The following is a 22251-nucleotide window of genomic DNA, read 5'->3' as shown; positions in this document are numbered from 1 at the left end:
AAATCCATTTATTTTAAAAATTTGATTTTACTTGTAAGTATAACAATAGCAATTAGCATATAAAAGACAGCAAAATATAGAAATAGCTTGAGAAACATGAGAGTAATATCATGGATCCAGCCTTTTTACTAATATTCATTTCTACTGCAATAAAAACACATAACATTTTAATTTATTTTTTTATTTCTGTTAATAGTAAATGAAAAATAAGACAAACCATTTGATAGACTGATATGGCACGATAGGGACATCTCGTAATCTTTGATCCATTTTCCATTAAAATGTCATCAAAGGTTCTTCTACAGAGTTAAAGACTTTGCTAGTTTTAAAATAATTTGGATTTAGATAATGCACAATGAACAACATAGTCAGAATCAAGTCAGTAACTAACAAATCTAGAGTACATTAATAGTTTATATTTGCATTTCTGTAATATATTTAACTAACATAAAAGTCATAATGATTAAGGTCAATGTAGACTATATATAAGATGTTGTTCTTATGTGACATAGCTATTCTTACGGGATCCTCTTTAACTGTTACTCTTTCTGATAGTAACAAAATGTTTGAACTCTCTGATGAACACTGTAACATAGTCAACAAACCACAAATTATACATGCAATTGACTGATCTGGGAGTCATTGAGAAAAATAAAATCTATCCAGGAACAGTTGAACATTTTTCAAAAAATAAAAATAACCCTTCAATATGATTTAAACAACCCACTCTTTGAAGTTATGGAAAGGAGAAATCTCATAAAGCATTAAATGCATTTCCAAATGCTGAAATTTTCTTTTCATATTATGTAAAATAATAAAAAAACATAAACTCTTCCAATTTTGTTTACTTTAAAAAGCTTAAAAGACAGCAGGGCAGTGATGGCTCAGGCCTTTTGTCACAGAACTCATTTGGGAGGCTGGAGCAGGGGGATTTCTGTGAGTTTGAGGCCAGCCTGGTCTATGTAGCAAGTACCAGGACAGACTCTAAAGCAACACAGAGAAGCCATGCTTGAAGCTCCCCATCTCCGCAAAAATAAGTAAATAAATAAATAAAAGCTTAAGTACTACAGAAGGTCACTATGTTGAACATTACTATATAGTACTCTAGGATTCCAAAATGTCACATCTATCTGGCTGAATGACATCTTCAATTACTCCAATCCAAATTTGGATTTTCCCTCAAACCCTGTTGTCCATTTTACAACTGAAGATTTCATAGAAAGTGGCGTGTGGTCTATGGTGTCTGCTCTGAAACACGCTTCTCTGCATTTTCAAGCACTTAACACATTAGTCAATAAGCCACTTCAGTCCTCAGCACCATGTACATAAAGAATCTTTCGACTTTAACCTTAACATGCAGACAACTTGATCTAAGCACCTCCCCCTGTGGAGAAGGCAATTTGGCCGTTTAGAAATCTTACTAGTTTCTAAAACTTACCAAAAATCAATTCATTAGTCATCGATAATTTTTAAATTGGTATTGTAGTTTTTTATTAGAATAAATTTTGGTCAAATCCCTCTACCACACATTGTACCTTTTTATAATGAAGTTTAAACTGTAAAAAAAAAAAAATGCATAGTGCTTAGTTAAATCACTCACAGGCCCGTTGATTGTCAATTCAGTCTATTTGAGCCCCTATGAATGCATTAGTGGATTCTAGGTTTTCTTATGGTGTCTTTGACCCCTCTAGATCCTACAATCTTTTTTCCACGAGGTCAACTTATTGTTTCACTATGGGTCTGTATTTGTTTCTATCAGTAGTTAGACAAAATCTCTCTGATGAAAATTGGTCTAGGCACATCCCACAGGCAGGACAGACTGTAAGTGAAAATTTATATGATTGGGTTGGTTTTTCATGCCCTCCACTTCCTCTTATGGTACTCCTAAAAGTGGGAGCAGGGGCTATCTCTGACTATTTGACTGGCATTTCCATGCTACTCCACATACTGGGTTGCCTTTCCCAGCCTTAATACACGTGAGACACTTATTGCAACATGATATGCAATATTTTGTGGAAGAGTAAATTGGAGGTTGGGGAAGAGTGGGGGTAGGGGGAGGGAATGGGAGGTGATGAGGGAGAGGAAGCTGTGACCAGGATGCAATAGAAAGTAAGGAAGAAAGAAATGATAAAGATTAAAATTCTTGAAATGAAATTCTTTGATATTTTCTGTATGTGATTTGCTCCTTCCTTCCTCAACCTCTTTGAGGTGTTCTTCACTCAGCTCTGAACTGTCTTCAGAATCAAGTATGGAGTTGACAGCTATACAAAAGTAACAGACAAAACATAATTTTGTTGATAAGAAAACTGGAGGGAGGGGAAAAGTAATAAATTATATACAAGTAATATTTACTACAGTAGTATATATAAGAGGAAAGTAATTGGCATCTATCAAAAAAAAAAAACAAACGACCAAACATCATGATCATCAGGATGGCAGAGTAATAAGCACAACAGCATTCATGACCAATGACTGTTAATCATCGACATGAATGATTCACCAAAGCATCCATAGGAAACAATTTTATTGTTTCAAATGTAAGTAACTGAAATGAAAAATAAAAGAAAAATTATAAAAAAGTAAATACATATCATTTATGCTTAAATTGACTATGCAGTAGATCAAGTGCATGTATTAAACATTATTAAATTATAAGAAGAACCATATAAAGCAGTCAAATGCAAAAAAGTAATGGTATACAAATGCATCAACTTTTCACAGCACACTCAAATAGGCTTCTACTATAAGAAAGTAAATAAATGTTCAAAGTACCAGATCCACCTTTACATCTTAAGTGAGTTCTTGGGGGGGGGGGGCATATTCAGAACAAGACCAAAGAGTTTAATACACATATGAGAGTAACCAAGTCAACATGTGAAGCATGATCATGAAAACAATACAAGAGAAGCTCAAAGGACTCTTCCAAATTCTTAAAATTATTGATCAATACAAGTCTGTACTATGCAGAACATGAACCAGACTAGTGAATTAAAAACTCCACAACCCACAACATGCAAGAGAAACTAAGCACTTGGTATAGTATTAAGCCTACATTGCTGCGACATCCATAATTTAGTACTGACCAGAATATAGAAGTATAGTAGAGTCTAGCCTCCAATACCGGAAAAGATTTTCAGAAACATAACTTTGAGTACATTAGAAATAAAATCCTTAACTCCAAGTCATACAAGCAATAATAACCTTTAATCCCAGTACTTGGGAGGCAGAGGCAGGCGGATCTCTGTGAGTTCGAGACCAGCCTGGTCTGCAAGATCTAGTTCCAGGACAGGCTCCAAAGCCACAGAGAAACCCTGTCTCGAAAAACCAAAAAAAAAAAAAAAAAAAAAAAAAAAGCATGGCAGTAATTAACATACTTTTGAAAAAAATAAACATCACAGTCTTTCAGTATGCTGATTATGATAGAAATGGTCTTCATTCATTGTTAATATTTTTTATTCTTTCCCAAGTCATGCAGAGCAGAATGTAAAAAAGCCAACCCAACCAGACACTTATCTCAGTCCTGCCAAAATCTGATGATATGACTGACCCTCACATAAGATACTGCTATAAAATTCCAGTACTCTAAGGTCCTAATTCATGCATGCAGATATTACATATTTATGCTATAATGCCTTGGATTTATGTGTGTGTGTGTGTGTGTGTGTGTGTGTGTGTGTGTTGTATATACAGAGAAAGCTTTCAACTTATTAGGAATATCAGTGTTAGACATTTTCTTGAGAAAATATAAATTTTTGTGATTTTTGTGTTATATCAGTTGGTAAGGTCTGAATCTACACAGTAACTACATGGGAAAGAAAGGAAGGGCTTTAAATAATATTTAATAATAATAATAATATTCATTTTCTACATTTCATCAAATATTGAAAACACATTGCCACTGGGCACTGGTAGTGTAGGTCTTTAATTTCAGCATTCAGGAAGCAGAAGCAGGAGGACCTCTGTGAGTTTGATGCCAGCCTGGTCTATAGAGTGAGCTCTAGACCAGCCAGAATTATACAGAGAAATCCTGTCTTGAAAAAAAAAAAAAAGAAAAAGAAAAAGATATTGCCACAATTCTATTTCTTCCTACAATAATTCTTATCATTATGTTGTAATAATCTGTAAAATTTCATCACACCATTTATTATATAAGCATCAAATTTTAGGGCAAATTCAAAAATTTCAAAATCCAGGAACTTTTCTGTGTGCCTCAGTTTCCTTTCCAGAAGCTCCAATAAGACTAAGCGGAGAAATAGTTTATTTTAACTCACAGTTCCAGGGAAGATTTTTGTCACGGTCATTAGGGATTGAAGCAGCTAGTCACAACCACAGTCAAGAGCATGGGGAGAAGGAACGCATACATGCTTGTGCACAGCTGGCTTTGCCCACCCTGTATAGTGCAAGACTAAAATCAAATTCCTGTTGCCACCCACAATGGGCAGGTCACTCTCGTCCAATTAACAGAAGCCAGACATCACAACAAATGCTTTCAATCTTATTGTTACTTTCTTCCTAGGCCATTCTTGATTGCGCTGTAAATTAAAACTGACCGCCACAATGTGCTTCTTCACTTGACTCTGCCACTTATTACTACTCCCACTACTAACAATAACACTAAAAATACTCCTGCTATATAATAATAACAGTTACAATCACTTAAACATTTTTAAAAGCCAAAACAAGGGTGTGGATTTAGATAGAATTGAAATGTATGCTTCTACGGTTCTGAGGAAACACACAGCTGGCTCTTCTTCTAATGTAGCCACTAACAAACAGTGCAGTTTTCTATACTACAAACTTGAAATCCTTAATGACACACCACATACTCCAATGTTTGCAGTACCCATGATATCAAAGACTCACAGTAAAACTATTTCCGTATATTTCTGTTTGTCACTACTGCAATAGTTTCTTTCATATCAGTTTGACTCCTGGGAGAAGCTTAAAAATAAAACAAAGCGGCTCAAAATATCTGCATCCTTATCAGGTCAGAACTATAATTAAATAAATCTCATTGCCAAATTAGTCTCATTATTTTAAAATAGAGCCTGTACCCATAAAGAACATTTCTGTTTTTAATTAACCAAGACTGCATTGACAATAGAACTAAACAAAACAGTGTACTCGAATTGGAGACATCAGTTAGTTTATTATGGTTTTTAATTGCGAGAATCTAATTTTTCAAATGTATATCCTTTGTAATTAAGACTGAATATTCTTAGTAATATGACACAGAAGTTAATTGTAGGAAACTTTGTCCTCTTAATGTTTCCAAATAATATAATTTTATTCTGCTATAATTATTCACCAATGGCTTTTTCTTTTGGAGCATCCTTCATGGACTGTTTTAGGATTTTCAGGTCTCTCGAATGTACATTCTGTTCCTAAGTTGTTTTAAAAACATCATTGGTACTTTATACAAAGATTTTTAGGGGGTATCCTTTATAATAACATAAAGATGAAAGCATGTAATAAAATTGACATACATTGGCATATCTAGATCTTGGTCCTTAATAATCTTAACCAAAAAAACACTAGTAATATTTGTGGGCATAATTCTATTAAAATAGAATTCTAATAACAGAACCCCCTAAGACTTATGATAAGTATGAAGAGCCACCTACAAAATGACATGGCTCTTGATCTCAGCAAACTTCTAGATAAGACAGAGAAACAAGTGGAAAATGTAAGAGCAATGCATTAGGGTGTTAAAGAATAACACCTGGAAATTGTACAGACAGTACCACATAAGCCTCCCAAATCAGTGTAGAACTAGACTACCTGGATAATGCCAAGTAAGAACTTCATATTTATATATTAGCCAAAGAGGTGATATCCTAGAGTGTCCAGGATCTCAGAGAGTTTAAAGGAAAGAATTTTATTTCGCAGATAGGGAAAACACATTTCTAAGAAGTCTCAACATAAAAGAGGGGACAGAACGTCCTAGTAATTGTATAGAGGACACCACAGCTGGAGTTAGAAATGGTTGAAGAGACATGAACAAGAGTTAGAATATAAACTGTCATTTACACATCTGTTCACTCACCTATTTAGAAAATGACTAGTGTTCACTGTACCCACCTCTAGAATTCAGCCAATGACCTATGTGTTTATTCTAATACTCACAGAAAACTCAGAAAGTAAAGAGAGCATGAAAAATATGTACAGTATGTAAAAGAGACAAAGGCACTATAGAGAAAGAAGCAAATGTTTTGGGAGACCTTAAAAGGAGAGTGCTAAGAGAAGTACCATCAGTCAAAACCTATGTGAAGCTCTGCTCTGAATATGTGCCTGATATGACCTAGGAATCGAAGCAAGGTCTAGTGAAAAGTTTCAGTGGACCAGCACTTCAGGGTTAAATCACAGGGAGAGTGGGATGTAATGCAGGAACTTTGTCATTCAAAGCAGGTGAATAGGAACTAGGCTTACATTTGACAGGCAATAACTCACCTATCAAGAATAAAACAAAAGGGAACATTGGTAGATTTGCAAAACTGAGTTGCAGGCTACTGCAGCACTCCTGAAAAATGTATATGGCCTGCTTCTGATTTAGGAATGATATGGTAACATTAACTGTATTTTGAAGGAAGTAACATATGCATCATGAAATGAATTCATTGCTGGAAAATAGCAGGATTCCCCTGAACAGCTTTTACATATGCAGAAGATTCCTGGAAAAAAACTGAATGTTCTAATGAGCCTCCCTCTAACCTCATTTACAGGAATATTACTCAGACAGATCAAAGATCCATGAGGGAAATTCAACCATGATTCATTTTCATAAGTATTATCACGCATACTACTACAGTAGCCAAACTTGACTTATTCATTTACTAATCCTCATCTAATATCCAATTAAATTCAAAATTAAATTGAATTTATTTTTATTTATTTAATAAATTCAAATTAATGTATAATTATTTAAATTTTAAATATTTATTTTAATTTAAAAAAATTCTAAATTAAAATCACTTTCTAAACATGCTGGATTATTATATATATGATAAACTTATTTTTCTCTCTTACTTGTGTATTTTTGTTTGATTTTAAGGCAAAATTTAAGGAGACAAACTTATAACAGGAGTTAGTCATCAGGCTTTAGTTTCTTCTTTGAATATTTTTGTAAATTAACTAGGAAGGCCAGGAGTCCTGGGTGTTAATGAGATAAAAGTTTTGTATGAATATCATTACACACTCAGACATCTTTCCTACTGTTCTTGCAACAAACAAAGACTAAGAGGAAGGCAATGACTTGGTGGAAGTATGTTAAGCAAAGTAACAGAATTATGAATGAAGAAACCCCTAAATACATCAATAAATTAATATTACTTAACTAAATAAATATTCGTAGGCTGAAACCATCTTGAGAGATTCCTGAGTGTTTCCATTGAAGGGTAACAAGTGCATTGTAACAGAAAGTGTGTGGAAAGCTTGCATATTGTAGAGCATATGTGATTCAATAATAAAAAGGCACTCAAATCTGTAGCAAGATGAGCCCATTTTAAGTAATAGTCATAGCATTTTGACTGGTACATTCATGGAACAGAGTTCAGATTATCATTAAACAATAATGCACCCACAAACCTTGGAAGATATGAATTACGTAAAGATCAGATCAGTTCATAAAAATGTCTCACATCCTTTAAAAAGTGAATAACATCCTGCTAATTATAATAATTCAAAACAATTAAAATACTGTGATGATCAGAGAGAGAAAGCTTACCAATCATTTCCCTGTGAAGGTTTCTCAAGCAGCACACGAATAATGTATAATAAACAGCTTAACAATTTGAGGGAAAAGTTGAACAAGCGGATTCTTAGACCTTTAAGCAAATAACAAAATTTGTTTTAATTTGAACTCAGGACATAAACGAGAAAGAAAAAAAATAAGGTCAAAATATCAACTTTCAATAAGTAGTTAGAAGGTATTTAAAAAGCACACATTGTAATTGTCTAAATTCCTGAAGGTTTTAATCATCCAGCTACTAAAATAAAATTTGAGTGTTATAGAATCAATTAAATACAAATGACAGTGTATTCCACAGATGAGAGATTCAGGTTTTAAAAGTCAAAAGCTACAAAGTTATCATTCAGTCAAGGTTGGTACAAGTTTCTCAGTGCACAACTGTAAGTACTTTAATCATTGCTTGGGGATTGACTTTAGCATAAAATTCAAGCTGCCCCAACATACACCATCATAAATCCTATGACTCTCTAACTCCTTGTTGATTTGTTTATAGATGAAACATGCTTATGTAATTATGTATGATACTTGTGCTATCAAATATATATGTTATGACATATATCATCTCCACAATTATAAGTTGTATAGTAATTATGTACCATATACAAAGGGAAGTCATTGCCGCTTGTGTTGTCAAAGACACATCTAGACAAAGACCTTTCTCATACTTTAATTGAACAAATTAAACTTTTAAAAAACTAGGCTTCATGCCAGTGGAATCTTAAATTTTGTGAAAATTAAGACGATCATGGATATGCCATACAAACTGCTTAGGTCACAGCTGGAAGGACCATGATACTTGATGAAGAAGATTAAGTAAACATTCTCTGAACTGATTAACAGACACTTGGCCATTTGGGTAATTAACAGTGTAATTTGCTTTATGTATCTTTTATAAAGTTGTAAGAAAAGCCTTCTAATAATTATTAATTGATGGAATCTAGAATGAAATGTTATCATTTCAGTTTATTTTTGTAGAGTGAATTATAACATTCCTTAACAATACACTTTTTTTATTTGTGCAATTGTTTCTAGTTTTTCTCATTAAAGCGCTGAAGTTTTTTGTAGGTTCCCGTCTTCTCTAGATTCAGGTCAGTTGCTGCAATAAAGCATTCTGAACAAAAACACCACAGGGTTGAATATGGTTTATTTCATCTCATAGCTTATAGTCTATAAAAAATGGCTCCTCTTTTTACTTAGATGAGTATTCAAACAATGCCTGGCCTAACATTGATTAAGTGTATTGAGGAAGTCCTCATTTGTAAGATTTAATCCCTTTAGTAGTATTAACAGATAGGGGTTCCTTGGAAACTCTAAAATCAAAGTTTGGAAAGCACTGGTTATTTCTAACTTTACTATTGAAGCTACTCTGTCATTGAGAATATCTCACCATTATGGTTTTACTACTGATGTATTTCCTATAGGCAGTATATGGATATGCACTCACAAACCAGGATTTTCTGTATGAATGCTACCTGCTAACACACAATTTAGCTTAACTCAATGCAAAGAGATCCATGGGTTAAAATTCACAGCCCTAACTCTATGCTGGTACAGTTAAGTTGTCTATGTTTCTTATATTGTAAGCCACAATTTTGTTGTTATTAACAGTCTAAAGGCACGTAGGATTGTGCAAGGCAGCAAGTATCACACACACAGTTGAACCTAGGTAGGGTTCAGCAGGGATCCTTATTTTATATACTCCGAGTCTTCAGTGGTTCCCAATTTATTAATAAGAATCTTCAGAATGTTAACCTCCGATACTGACTCTATTCTTATGTAAGTTCTTCCTCTATAGGAAGAACTACATCCATCCTTAAACTTCAGGGTACACTTGATGTGTATTGTCATCAGAAGCAATTGACAATCATTGAATTATTCCCTTATTAACTCAGAAAATTATTCCCTATTATGAATACTTAATTTCTTGAAACTTGCTTACATGTGAAAGCATGAGTCAATTAAATTGTGAGGTATTGTTGTTTAGGGGGAAGACTTTGAGCTAGGTTCTCACTCTCTAAGATACTTTGATAGTGACTCTGTAGTCTAAATTATCCTCCAATTCTTTTGGTACCAGACAATTAAGATTGTTTAAAAAATATTCTTTGAGTGTTTGGTATACACATATAATGTGCTATCATCATTCTCACCCCAGCTGCTCTTTTGTTCCCCTTTACTCTTGCTCGACCTGTTCTACTCCCCAACCCAATCACATCTTACTTTCACACATTTTATTTTCATTTCAAAACCCTTGAATTAAATTGGGGTTACTTGATGAATATTACTCAGGGTATTTCAAAGAGCATGACAATTACCCAGTGAATATACCACTGTACAAAATGGCCTCCCTAACCCCAGCAACCATTAACTGCCATATCAGGGAGACATAAGACTCATGAGCCCCTCCCCAATACATACTTTAAGCTTCCATGACTTTGAGTTTCTGATCCTTCTGACTCATCATTCTGAGTGCTGAGATTAAACGTGTGCTCTACTTAAACTATGTTCGTATTTTTCAGAATTCACTATGGCACACAGGGCTCATGTGGGGTTTAGAGACCTAAAAGAGTAAATAGACTTTTCAACTAGTAGATGTAGCATCTTTCGTTTTTTTTTTCAGTTGTTGTTATTCAATTTTTATGTTTACCCCTAACTAAGTATTCTCCTCATTTTATTCTGTTACACAAACAATGATTTTGTGAAATATTACACTGTTGGACTTTTGAGATAGATTCCTATTCAAAGAATAAAATGAGTAATGGAAATTTAACTTACTTGATCGCTGGTTTTTTATGAAAAACAATTTTAATCTCTCTTTAAATGTGTTTTCATTCATGTAGAATTCAACTTGAACCCTGAAAGCAGAAAGTAAAAACAAAGTTATATAAGTTCATTACTTCTTTATTTTATGGAAATGAATATAAACAGACCTTGTTGTTCTTCAGATACATAAAAATAAAACTATTTGAATTAATGTATCATATATTTGGAGTGAAATTATATGTCATAGAAACTGAGAACTGTGTAAAATATTGTAGTGCTATTTCAGAAATACTAATTTTTAAATTTTAAATTGGCTTTCTAATTTTAAAGACTGCTCAAATATCATGCACAATTAGCTTTATAAATGAGTGGCTTAACAATTCACATAGATGATTTCCATAAAAAACATTACCTTTTTAAACTTTAATATATATTTAAAATTACTCCTCCCCAAAAGAATCATTTCCCTCAATATTTTCTGATGTAAGAATAATGATTATAGTAGTAAGAGGGGTCATGGACACCTCAAAAAAATTCACAAAAACAACTACCCTGAACTCAAAGAAGCTCACAGAGTCTGAATCAACAACCAGTGAGCCTGCATAGGACCAACATACACCCTCTACATATATGTAACAGTTGTTTAGCATGGTCTATTTGTAGGACACCTAAAAGTGTAATGTCCTTAACATTTTAGCTGACTCTTGGGAACCTATTTTTCATACTAGTTGCCTTGCCCAGCCTTAATACAAGGGGATGAGCTTAATCCTACTACAACTTGATATGTCATGCTTTGTTGATACCCATGGGAGGATTGTCCCTTTCAGAACAGAAACACCAGAGAACAGTATAGGGAAGGGCCGAGAAGAGGTGGGCAGAGGAAAGGGGAAGAGAGAGACAAAATTGTGATTAGAACGTAAAATAAATAAATACATTTAATTAAATAAAAGAATGAACTCAATAAATAAAAAATTCACTTTCTGGCAGGGCCATCATTGATTCACTTACAAAGCAGGACTCTAACATCCAAATACCAGTTTTTATCAAGCCGTCCACTCTACCTAGAACCTATTTAGGACAGAGATGAGTTCACACTTTTCTTTATTGTTTAGTTATTTTCTTTCATATTTAAATATATAGAGATCAACATAGAGTTCTAATAAGCATCAGCAGGTAAAGGTAGTGTATTAGAAAAAAGCAAGCCCACTGAGGGTAAAATGCCATGTTAATCTACCGAGAACTAAAGTTAACCATTCCCAGTACAGCACCTTTCTACATCATGTATCAACATCCACAGAACTGCATGTTTCTCCCTCATGCATTGCCGTACACAGAACTTCACATTCTGTTTTATGTATTAACATTTTCTGTAATATTCCTCATGTTATATGATGGAATTAATATTTTCAAACAGTAAAAAATTCTGTGAAGTGCAGTGATTTGGTAACAGTCAACAAGTGTCTCCGTTTCACACACATTCATTCTGGGTCAGGTCCCTGAGGGGTGCACCCACACACTGAGACAATGGGGATGTTCTACTGGGAACTCACCAAGACCAGCTGGCCTGGGTCTGGAAAAGCCTGGGATAAAACCGCACTCTCTGAACATAGCGGACAATGAGGACTACTGAGAACTCAAGAACAATGGCAATGGGTTTCTGATCCTACTGCACGTACTGGCTTTGTGGGAGCCTAGGCAGTTTGGATGCTCAACTTACTAGACCTGGATGGAGGTGGGGGGTTCCTTGGACTTCCCACAGGACAGGGAACCCTGATTGCTTTTCGGGCTGAGGGGGGGGGGGGACTTAATTGGGGGAGGGGGAGGGAAATGGGAGGCGGTGGCTGGGTGGCTGGGAAGAGACAGAAATCTTTAATAAATAAATAAATTTAAAAAAAAAAACAGAAGAGAATTTCAATGGTTACACAATCAAAATTTTCTTTAGATTTTCCTAACATCACAGACTTTTGAATATGTAATCTGCATGTCCTGAATACATTCAGCAGCTGCTTTTATGCAATTTGTATGTCTTTCATATATTTAGCAGTTGGTTTTGTTGATTTTTTTTAAAAGGCAAATATACAGGTGAAAAAAGCAGAGAGAAGAATATAATTGACACAGGATGCTATATGTTAAAAGAATACTATACTGCTGTACAATTCCACAATCTCTCTAATCTATATATGTAGGAAAATCCATAGTAGTTAAGGAAAAAAATTCAGAAGTCTTTGCTGCACAAAAGGTTTTTATTTATGATAAACCAAATTTATTCAATTAAAATTTTAGATTATTCATTTTTTGTTATCCTATCTCAAATTATGTCTATCAACATTTTAAAAGTATTTCTCATCATTTCATCACCATATACATAAAATGAGGTGTGGGTCCGACATACAGTTTATATTTACTTGGTAATTTCTCCAAAATGAGTCATAAAAATTACAGTGTCTTTTTAGCTCATGGTGTCTGTAAGTCTATGAGCATGCTCACTCACCTATGGAATCACACTCTCACAAAAGTCCATCCAACACAAGCAGACAAAAAGCCCTATTTGTATCTTCAAAATCCTTCATTGGCTATGCTTCTCTTGTTTGTGAAATAAAAAGTCAGTTCATTTGAAATGAAGAAACTGTAACACTGATACTGAGATTAAATAATTAAATTTGTTATGGATATAAAAAAATGAGAAGATACATGGCTATAATAAAAAAATTTAGAAAAGACCTTCCTGATTTGCTCCTTATAATTACCAAATTTATAAACAGGTCCATCAATTCTTCAAATAGTAGCTGGAGCCAATTACGAGCATGAACTAAAGGCAATATACAACAAGCCAACAGCCAACATCAAACTAAATGGAGGAAAACTCACAGCAATTACACTGAAATCAGGAACAAGACAAGGTTTTCCACTCTCTCCATATCTATTCTATACAGTACTGAAGGTTCTATCTAGTGCAATAAGACAACAAAAGGAGATCAAGGAAATGCATTTTATAATTCAAATGAAATTATGTAAATAAAATAATCAGGACTATGGAATGCATGTCTTCAGAGAAAAATTATAAAGAACAGAGAGGATTAATAACTCTAAAGAGTTAAGAGTTGTGGAATGACTGTCCTCAAATAATGAGATAGCCAACGTCATTTAAATAATATAACTCCTTACCAAACAGAATGTAACAATCAGTTCTAGAAAACAGAAGAATTATGAATCAAAATTACCTAATTTGAAATGGCTATCATCAAGAAACTGAGAGTTCTATAACATACTTAAACATGCCAAAGATGAAATGACAGCTTGCCCGTCACTCAGTTCTTTCATGAAGGTAAATACAGTTTGGAATATTAGTGAGTTTTTCATTACATGACTTTCTAATTTCCATTCAGTCATGAAATTATGTGAAACAAACTTTTTTTTAAATTTTTATTGAGCTCTACATTTTTTTCTGCTCCCATCCCTGCCTCTTCCCTCCACTTCAACTCTCTCTCAAGGTCCCCATGCTCCCAATTTACTCAAGAGATCTTGTCTTTTTCTACTTTCCATGTAGATTAGATCTATGTATGTCTCTCTTGGGGTCCTCATTGTTGTCTAGGTTCTCTGGGATTGTGAAACAAAACTCTTAACTAATCTGTTGATCTTACTGAGCCAATACTATACTGTGAAACATGGCCAATACGAATGCACAGATTTATACAAATGTGTTTTAAGATAGATGAGAATGAAAAAATTGAACTAATGCTTTAGATATGTTGTCTTAAATACAGATAAAAAACATTTGGATGCTAAATCGAGAGGTTTATTCTTTTTTCTTATATAGGATCAATGAGACTGATGAGAGAGGAAAAGAAAAAAAAAGAAAAGAAGAGGAAGAAAAGAAGTAGAAGGAAAAAGAAGGCAGAAAATAAAAAAGGAAGAAACACAGTGGAAAAAAAAGAAGTACATATAATACAGAATCAAACATTCTTTGACAAATCACATGAAAACTTGTCCTCTCTCTCCCTATCTCCTTTCTTCCTTTCCTTCCTATACTTCTCTGTGTGCCTGTCTCTCTTCTAACCACCCTCCTAACTTCTGCATCTGAATTTAATTTCCCTAGAAAATGATGTTTTAAATAATGAACAAATCAACTTACATCAGTTTTCAAAATGTCATTTTATTATTACAAGCCCATATCAAAGATAAAATTTAGACTATTTAGACTATTTTTCCACATTTATTCTGACACATAACAATGGAAACATTTAACAAAAAGAAATTTTAATTTTATTCTTAAGTTATCTTCAACTGCAATTTTTTCTAATAAAATAATTTTATTTTATGTTATCTGATAATGTCTATTGCTTTACTTGAATAGGCATATTTATAATTAGGAGCAATTGTGTTGAGATCATATATATATATATATATATATATATATGCAGTCTTTTTATATTCATTACTTGGTTTTTAGCAAAACAATCGTTTTATAGTGAAATATTCACATTTTTTATTTTCTTTTTGTGGTTTTGGAGTTATTGGCTTGATAACAATGTCCATTTAAAAAGTAAGTCAAATAATTTTGATATGCTTTTATTTTAAGAGTCAGCTTCCACTGCCTTCGCACTAATTCTACTGTTGACACTTGAGGGTATGCATCACACTCGTATTCAGGTAAGCTGCATCAGAGAGTCTAGATATTATTATGAAACCTACCTCTACTTAGACAAAATTGTGATACATTGATGCATTTTTTGGCTGGTAGTTCTGTGGTGGATCATTTTGTTCACTAATATCCTATTATTGTATAAGATGAAAGCATCTTAATTATCTTGAGAAAATTTAGATTTACTACCATGGCTAATGAATGAAATGATGGTTTGGGAGTTTTTCCATGCATATTTCCATTTTCAATGTGTTATTCTCTTTTTTAAAAAGGTAGGATCTTTGAATAGAAATCCTATTGCCATTTCTATATTCCACAAATTTGGAATTACAGTAGAGATGGAGGAACACAGGGCTGTAAATCTTCCCTAATGATAATTGCTTTGTGCTGTTTTAATTTAGCACTGGTTTTTCATTTTCCTCTCACTCTATTGCTATAGTACTTGAATTTTATGTAAAAACCACTCTAGAGCTCATTATATTGTAATTTCCCTTCTTTCCTATTAAAATTCTTATCCAATAACTTTAAAATAGGCCTTATTTTAACAACACAAAAAGTAATTTTGATACAAGATATCAATGCAGAAACACTATTTTACTACTCTTGACACCTAGAAATCTATTCAGAGTATGAAATCAGACATCCTCCTTTGGATCTCATGGCCCATGTACATCAATATCAAAGTGATTCTGCCTCTGTGTCTACTGGGTGCTACTTGGTGCTGTTGCTTGCATTTTATTATTGATTCCGTAATACTGGTTGGGGAGTGAATGAATAAAGTCCTTATTATTATACTCTTGCAAACAAATACCTTGATAAGACTCTCTGGACCCTAGGGTTTTATCAGACTGCTTCAGGTTCTTCTATAGATGCATATTACCACTGATGTGGTGTGGGATGTCCTTCTATCTATGCATTGCTTTTATTGGTTAATAAATAAAGAACTGTTTTGAGCCTATGGCAGGGAAGAACAGAACTAGGTGGGAAAAGCTAGGCTGTATGCTTGGAGAAAAAAGAGCAGAGTCAGAGAGAGAAGCCATGTAACCCTGCTGCAGTTGGACAGAACTTTACCTGGTATGCCACAACCACATGACGTTACACAGATTACTAGAAATGGTTTCAATTCAGATGTAAGAGCTAACCAGTAAGAAGCTAGAGCTAATGGGCCAAGCAGCGATTAAAATAATATAGCTTCTGTGTGATTATTTCGGAGCTTGGCCTCCTCCTACACTGATGTTAACCTGCTATTTTGTTCACAAAGTTTATATGTGGATGTTATAATGAATGATGTACATTGCTCCCAGGGCAGTTTCCCATGCTAAGAACATTTTACCTAGCTTTTTATGTGTATTTTAGTTGTTGAGCCTTTCAAATCTACATTTGGTCTCTATGTGATGAGTAAGAAGGAATGTGCCATCTTTCCAAGTAGAACCAATGTTCTCTCCATGCTCATGGCAGAAATTTCACCTTTCCAAATGGACTTCATTACTCTACATTTTGACCTATTCTTTCTACATATATTCTTTTGAATTAAATTGCTGCAGATACAGTTAGTTAAATTGAGAGGAAAGTAATCTAGACTAGAAACAACACTCAATGCAACATCTCAGATTCCTTTATAAGAAGAGTGAATCTTACAAACAGCAAAGGATGGTGAGAGATATTCAAGTGAGGAAAGGATTAGAGTTCTTCCCCACAATTGATCTGTACCCAAAAACCTGTGTCTAAAACCATAGGACACATACTGCATTATGGAGTGTTGGTGAGTGTTTATTATGTTAACATCAGGGGTGGCTCAGGTGGCTTTCACCAGGTATTCTATTACATATTGCTATCAAAAGAAGAGATAAAAATCTAAAATTCAATATACAGTGTCTCCTAAATGTTTCCTGCTTTTGCATTCTGCTGAAGTAGATAAATCAACCACTTAAATCTCTATATTGTGAGTTACATCATCCACATGGGCAATATTTTAGGTTTTGTGTAAAAGAAAGAAAAATCTGGATTGTTAGTCACTCATCAAATGATTTCCAATATAAACAAGACTGATGAAAAACCAACAACTTCACTGGCTCTTCCATCAGTGCTTGCAAGACAATTGGATGTACTCAGTTTTCTTGCAGTACTTGTAGGTACTTACACATGTGGTTATCACAACAAACACATCACAAATCAATAAAACAAGATTTTCTCTGGACACACCATCATATGCAGCATTGACTAGCTGGCCCTACTCTGTATTTCTTCATTTTATCCAAAATAATTAATTCTAAAAACTCCAATTTACATTTAAGTGATGGCAAGAGACTTGGCTCTAGAGGGTTTCCCAGGTGTCCAAGGAGATGTCCCCAGCTAAGTCCTTGGGCAGCAGAGGACAGGGTGCCTGAACTGGCCTTATCCAAAAGCCAAACTGATGTATCTTGAATATCACCATAGAACCTTCGTCCAACAGTGGATGGAGATATTGACAGAGACCCATACTGGAGCACTAGACTAAGCTTCCAAGGTCCATTTGAAGAGCAGAAGGAGGGAGAAGATGAACAAGGAAGTAAGGACTGTGAGGTGTTCGTCCACCCACTGAGATGGTGTGACTGATCTAAGGGGAGCTCATCAAGGCCAGCTGAACTGGTACTGAATGAGCTTGTGATCAAACCAGACTCCCTGAATGTGGCTGACAGTGGGGGCTGACTGAGAAGCGAATGATAATGGCGCATGGATTTGATTCTACTCCATGTACTGGCTTTTTGGGATTCTAGTCTGTTTGGATGAACAGCTTCCTAGGCCTCGTTGTAGAGGGGAGGGCCTTGGACTTCCCACAGGGCAGAGTACCCTGCCCTCTCCTAGGAATGGAGAGGGAGGTAAGAGAGTGAGTAGGGGAGTGGGAGGGAAATGGGAGGAGGGGAGGAGGTGGAAAAATGAATGGCATTATTTTAAAGCAAAAAATAAAATAAAATGTTTGACTTTTAAAAAACTCCAATTTACCTTATTTAACATAGGAAAACAAAAGATGGAAAATACAAGAAGTACTAAGATATATTTTGTAAACCTTAAACCATAAAGGGATTTTGCCACCCCATGCCTCACAATCAAAACTATGAGAACATAAAAAGGTGGAAGATCATATAAATTTTAACTTTGCAAAACAGATTTCCCTGGATTATCAATAATCAATTAGATCTCGTCACAGGATAGCAATGTGATATACTCTCAAGATACTGAGCAACTAAGGCAAGGCATAGGTGACAGTATTGTGAACAACACATTTTTCAATGTACTGAGTTGATAGGTTGTTTTGGATGAATACATTAGATATTCAGTGATTTTTAATAATAAGGATTTACATTATATATTTCACCAACTATTGCTAATGTCGATTAGGCTAAGTTGTGATGTATATACTGTAGGAGTCAAAGAGAGGAAAGGACAAGACAGTAATTAAAAAAGAAAATGAGTTTAACAAAACTGAACACAGTAAAGTGTAACAGGACACTATTAGAATCTCAGAGATGTGGGCAAATCCCTCAAATTATCCTTCATTATGAAAACTCAAAAAAGCATTGATAGATTTTCGTATGTTGAACCAGCCCTGCATCTGTGGGATGAAGCCTACTTGATCATAATGGATAATTTTCCTAATGTGTTTTTGGATATGGTTTACCAGTATTTTGTTGAGGATTTTTGCATCGATATTCATGAGACTGGCCTGTAATTCTCATTCTTGGTTGAGTCTTTGTGCAGTTTTGGTATCAGAGTGACTGTAGCCTCATAAAAGGAATTTGGCAATGACTCTTCTATTTCTATATTGTGAAATACATTAAGGAGTATAGGTATTAGGTCTTCTTGGAAGTTCTGGTAGAATTCCACATTGAAAGCATCTGATCCTGGGCTTTTTTTGGTAGGGAGGTTTTTGATAACAGCTTCTAATTCTTCACGACTAACAGGTCTATTTAGGTCGTTCATCTGGTCCTGGTTTAACTTTGGTATATTGGTATTTATCTAAAAAAGTGTCCATTTCTTTTACATTTTCCAGTTTTGTGGCATACGGGCTTTTGTAGTAAGATCTAACGATTCTCTGAATTTCCTCTGTGTCTGTGGTTATGTCCCCCTTTTCATTTCTGATCCTATTAATTTGCATATTCTCTCTCTGCCATTTGATTAGTTTGGATAGGGGTTTATCAAGCTTGTTGATTTTCTCCAGGAACCAGCTTTTTGTTTCACTGATTCTTTAGATTGTTTTCTGTGTTTCTATTTTGTTGATTTCAGCCCTCAGTTTGATTATTTCCAGTCTTCTACTCCTCCTAGGTGAGTCTGCTTCTTTATTTTTCTAGAGCTTTCAAGTGGGCTGTTAAGTCTCCAATATATGCTTTCTCTGTTTTCTTTAGGTGGGCACTTAGTGCTATGAACTTTCCTCTCAGGACTGCTTTCATAGTGTCCCATAAGTTTGAGTAGGTTGTTTCTTTATTTTCATTGAAGACTTTAATTTCTTTCTTTATTTCTTCCTTGGTCCAGGTGTGGTTCAGTAGTTGACTGTTCAGTTTCCATGAGTTTGTAGGCTTTCTGGGGGTAGCATTGTTGTTGAATTCTAACTTTCATCCATGGTGATCTGATAAGACACAGGAGGTTACGAATATTTTTTTGTAACTGTGGAAGTTTGCTTTGTTACCCAGTATGTGGTCAATTTTCGATAGAGAACTCAAGAAACTGGACTTTAAAATGCTAATTAACCCAATTAAAAAATGGGGCACTGAACTGAACACAGAATTCTCAACAGAAGAAGTTCAAATAGCTAAAAGACACTTAAGGTCCTGCTCAACCTCCTTAGCAATCAGGGAAATGCAAATCAAAACAACTTTGAGATATCATCTTACACCTGTCAGAATGGCTAAAATCAAAAACACCAATGATAGCCTTTGCTGGAGAGGCTGTGGAGGAAGGGGTACCCTCATCCATTGCTGGTGGGAATGCAATCTTGTGCAACCACTTTGGAAACCAGTGTTTCGGTTTCTCAGGAAATTCGGGATCAACCTACCCCTGGACCCAGCCATACTACTCTTGGGATATACCCAAGAGATGCCCAATCATATGACAAAAGCATTTGTTCAACTATGTTCATAGCAGCATGATTTGTAATAGCCAGATCCTGGAAACAACCTAGATGTCCTTCAATGGCAGAATGGATGAAGAAAGTGTTTAATATATACACATTAGAGTACTACGCTGCGGTAAAAAACAATGACTTCTCGAATTTTGCATGCAAATGGATGGAAATAGAAAACACTATCCTGAGTGAGGTATCCCAGACCCAAAAAGATGAACATGGGATGTACTCACTCATAATTGGTTTCTAGCCATAAATAAGGGTCACGGAGTCTACAATTGGTGAACCTAAAGAAGCTAAGTAAGAAGGTGAACCCAAGGAAAAACTTATAGTTATCCTCTTTCGTATGGGAAGTAGACAAAATGGCCGGGGAGAAAATTGGGATCTTGGGGGTGGGGCGGGTTGGGGGTAAGGGGAGTTGGGGAGAGAAAAGTGAGAATGGGAGGATGGGGAGAACTTGGGGAAACAGGATGATTGGGATAAAGGAAGGCTGGATAGGGGAGCACGGAAGCACAATTCTTAGTTAAGGGAACCACCTTAGGGCTGGCAAGAGACTTGAACCTAGAGTGGCTCCCAGGAGCCCAAGGCGATGTCCCCAGTTAGTTCCTTGGGCAGATGAGGATAGGGAATCTGAAATGACCCTATCCTATAGCAATACTGACGAATATCTTGCATATCATCATAGAACCTTCATCTGGTGATGGATGGAGATAGAGACAGAGACCCACACTGGAGCACTGGACTGAGCTTCCAAGGTCCCAATGAGGAGCGGAAGGAGGGAGAAGATGAGCAAGGAAGTCAGGACCACGAGGGGTGCACCCACCCACTGAGACAGTGGGGCTGATCTATTGGGAGCTCACCAAGGCCAGCTGGACTATGATTGAAAAAGCATGGGATAAAACCGGACTCTCTGAACATGGCGAACAATGAGGGCTGATGAGAAGCCAAGGACAATGGCTCGGGGTTTTGTTCCTACTTCATGTTCTGGCTTTGTGGGAGCTTAGCCAGTTTGGATGTTCACCTTCCTAGACATGGACGGAGGCGGGAGGACCTTGGACTTTCCACAGGGCAGGGAACCCTGACTGCTCTTTGGACTGGAGAGGGAAGGGGAGAGGGGGAGGGAGGGGGAGAAGCGTGGGAGGAAGGGGAGGGAAATGGGAGGCTGGGAGGAGGGTGAAACTTTTTTTTTCCTTTTCTCAATAAAAAAAATCAAAAAAGCACAATTCCTAGGAATGTGAAGGTATTTTGAAAATTATCAGAAAGATGGTCAGGGGAAACCAAGATATTAATCTTTAACAAGTCAAAACTGATGCACACTGTGCATTCAGCTAAGCAACCATGCTAGCTACTATTAGCAGGGTTCAAAGACACCAAAGGGCTTAACAGAGTAAATTCTTAACTTACATGAAGGCCAAAGACACAACCTATGGGGATTTCAAACATGCTACCAGAGATATGACGATCCGTTTTGAGGTTCTGAGGTATGGACCAACCTACAGATACATGGAACACTTGTCATATTGCATCATATATTTTGTAATAGTGAAGTAGAGGAGAAGGAGAAGGTGCATGGGGTAAGAGCACTGCATTCAGATTGATGTTCAGACTTCCAGCGCCCAAGTAAACAGCTGATTATGGGCACTGTCCTGAACTACAGTGTTATGGGAGGCAGAGGCAGGAGGATTATAAAGGTTTGGTGGTCATCCTTGAGAGCCTTTTCTCAGAATAAAGACAGAGAGTGATGGATAGAGTAGGGCATATGATGTCTCTTTGGCATCACTGGATCATTTGTTTCTCCTACCAGTATGGGAAATTAATAATGATAAGTTGTGTTGTGAATGTTCTGTGTAACATTCAGAGGGAAAGACAGATTTCATGATTTTAAAATGTTGAAATAATAAAATAAGTAAATATCCATTTTCCAAACTATAAATGGTATTTTAGGATAAAAGCCCAGCCTCCAGCAGCCCTACCAGGCTTAGTTCAGCCACCTGCCCACAATAT

The 22251-nt window shown here is 35.5% G+C and overlaps 1 protein-coding gene across 1 annotated transcript in view; it reads right to left on the bottom strand.

The window, feature by feature from the left end:
* Positions 1-22251, bottom strand: part of Kcnt2 (potassium sodium-activated channel subfamily T member 2) — a 374550-nt gene that overhangs the window by 235181 nt on the left and 117118 nt on the right. The window contains exons 2-3 of the mRNA XM_041649255.1: positions 10520-10599; positions 7724-7823 (exon numbers count right to left, since the gene is read on the bottom strand). Of these exons, the coding sequence (XP_041505189.1) occupies positions 7724-7823; positions 10520-10599 (180 nt within the window). The remainder of the gene's footprint in view (positions 1-7723; positions 7824-10519; positions 10600-22251) is intronic.

The sequence above is a fragment of the Microtus oregoni genome, unplaced genomic scaffold (genome assembly GCF_018167655.1).
Source record: "Microtus oregoni isolate MIOR12 unplaced genomic scaffold, Mior012 000003F_ref0000135, whole genome shotgun sequence".
NCBI classification, from domain to species: domain Eukaryota; kingdom Metazoa; phylum Chordata; class Mammalia; order Rodentia; family Cricetidae; genus Microtus; species Microtus oregoni.
The sequence above is the reverse complement of the archived record's forward strand: the minus strand, read 5'-3'. Positions and strand labels throughout refer to the sequence as shown.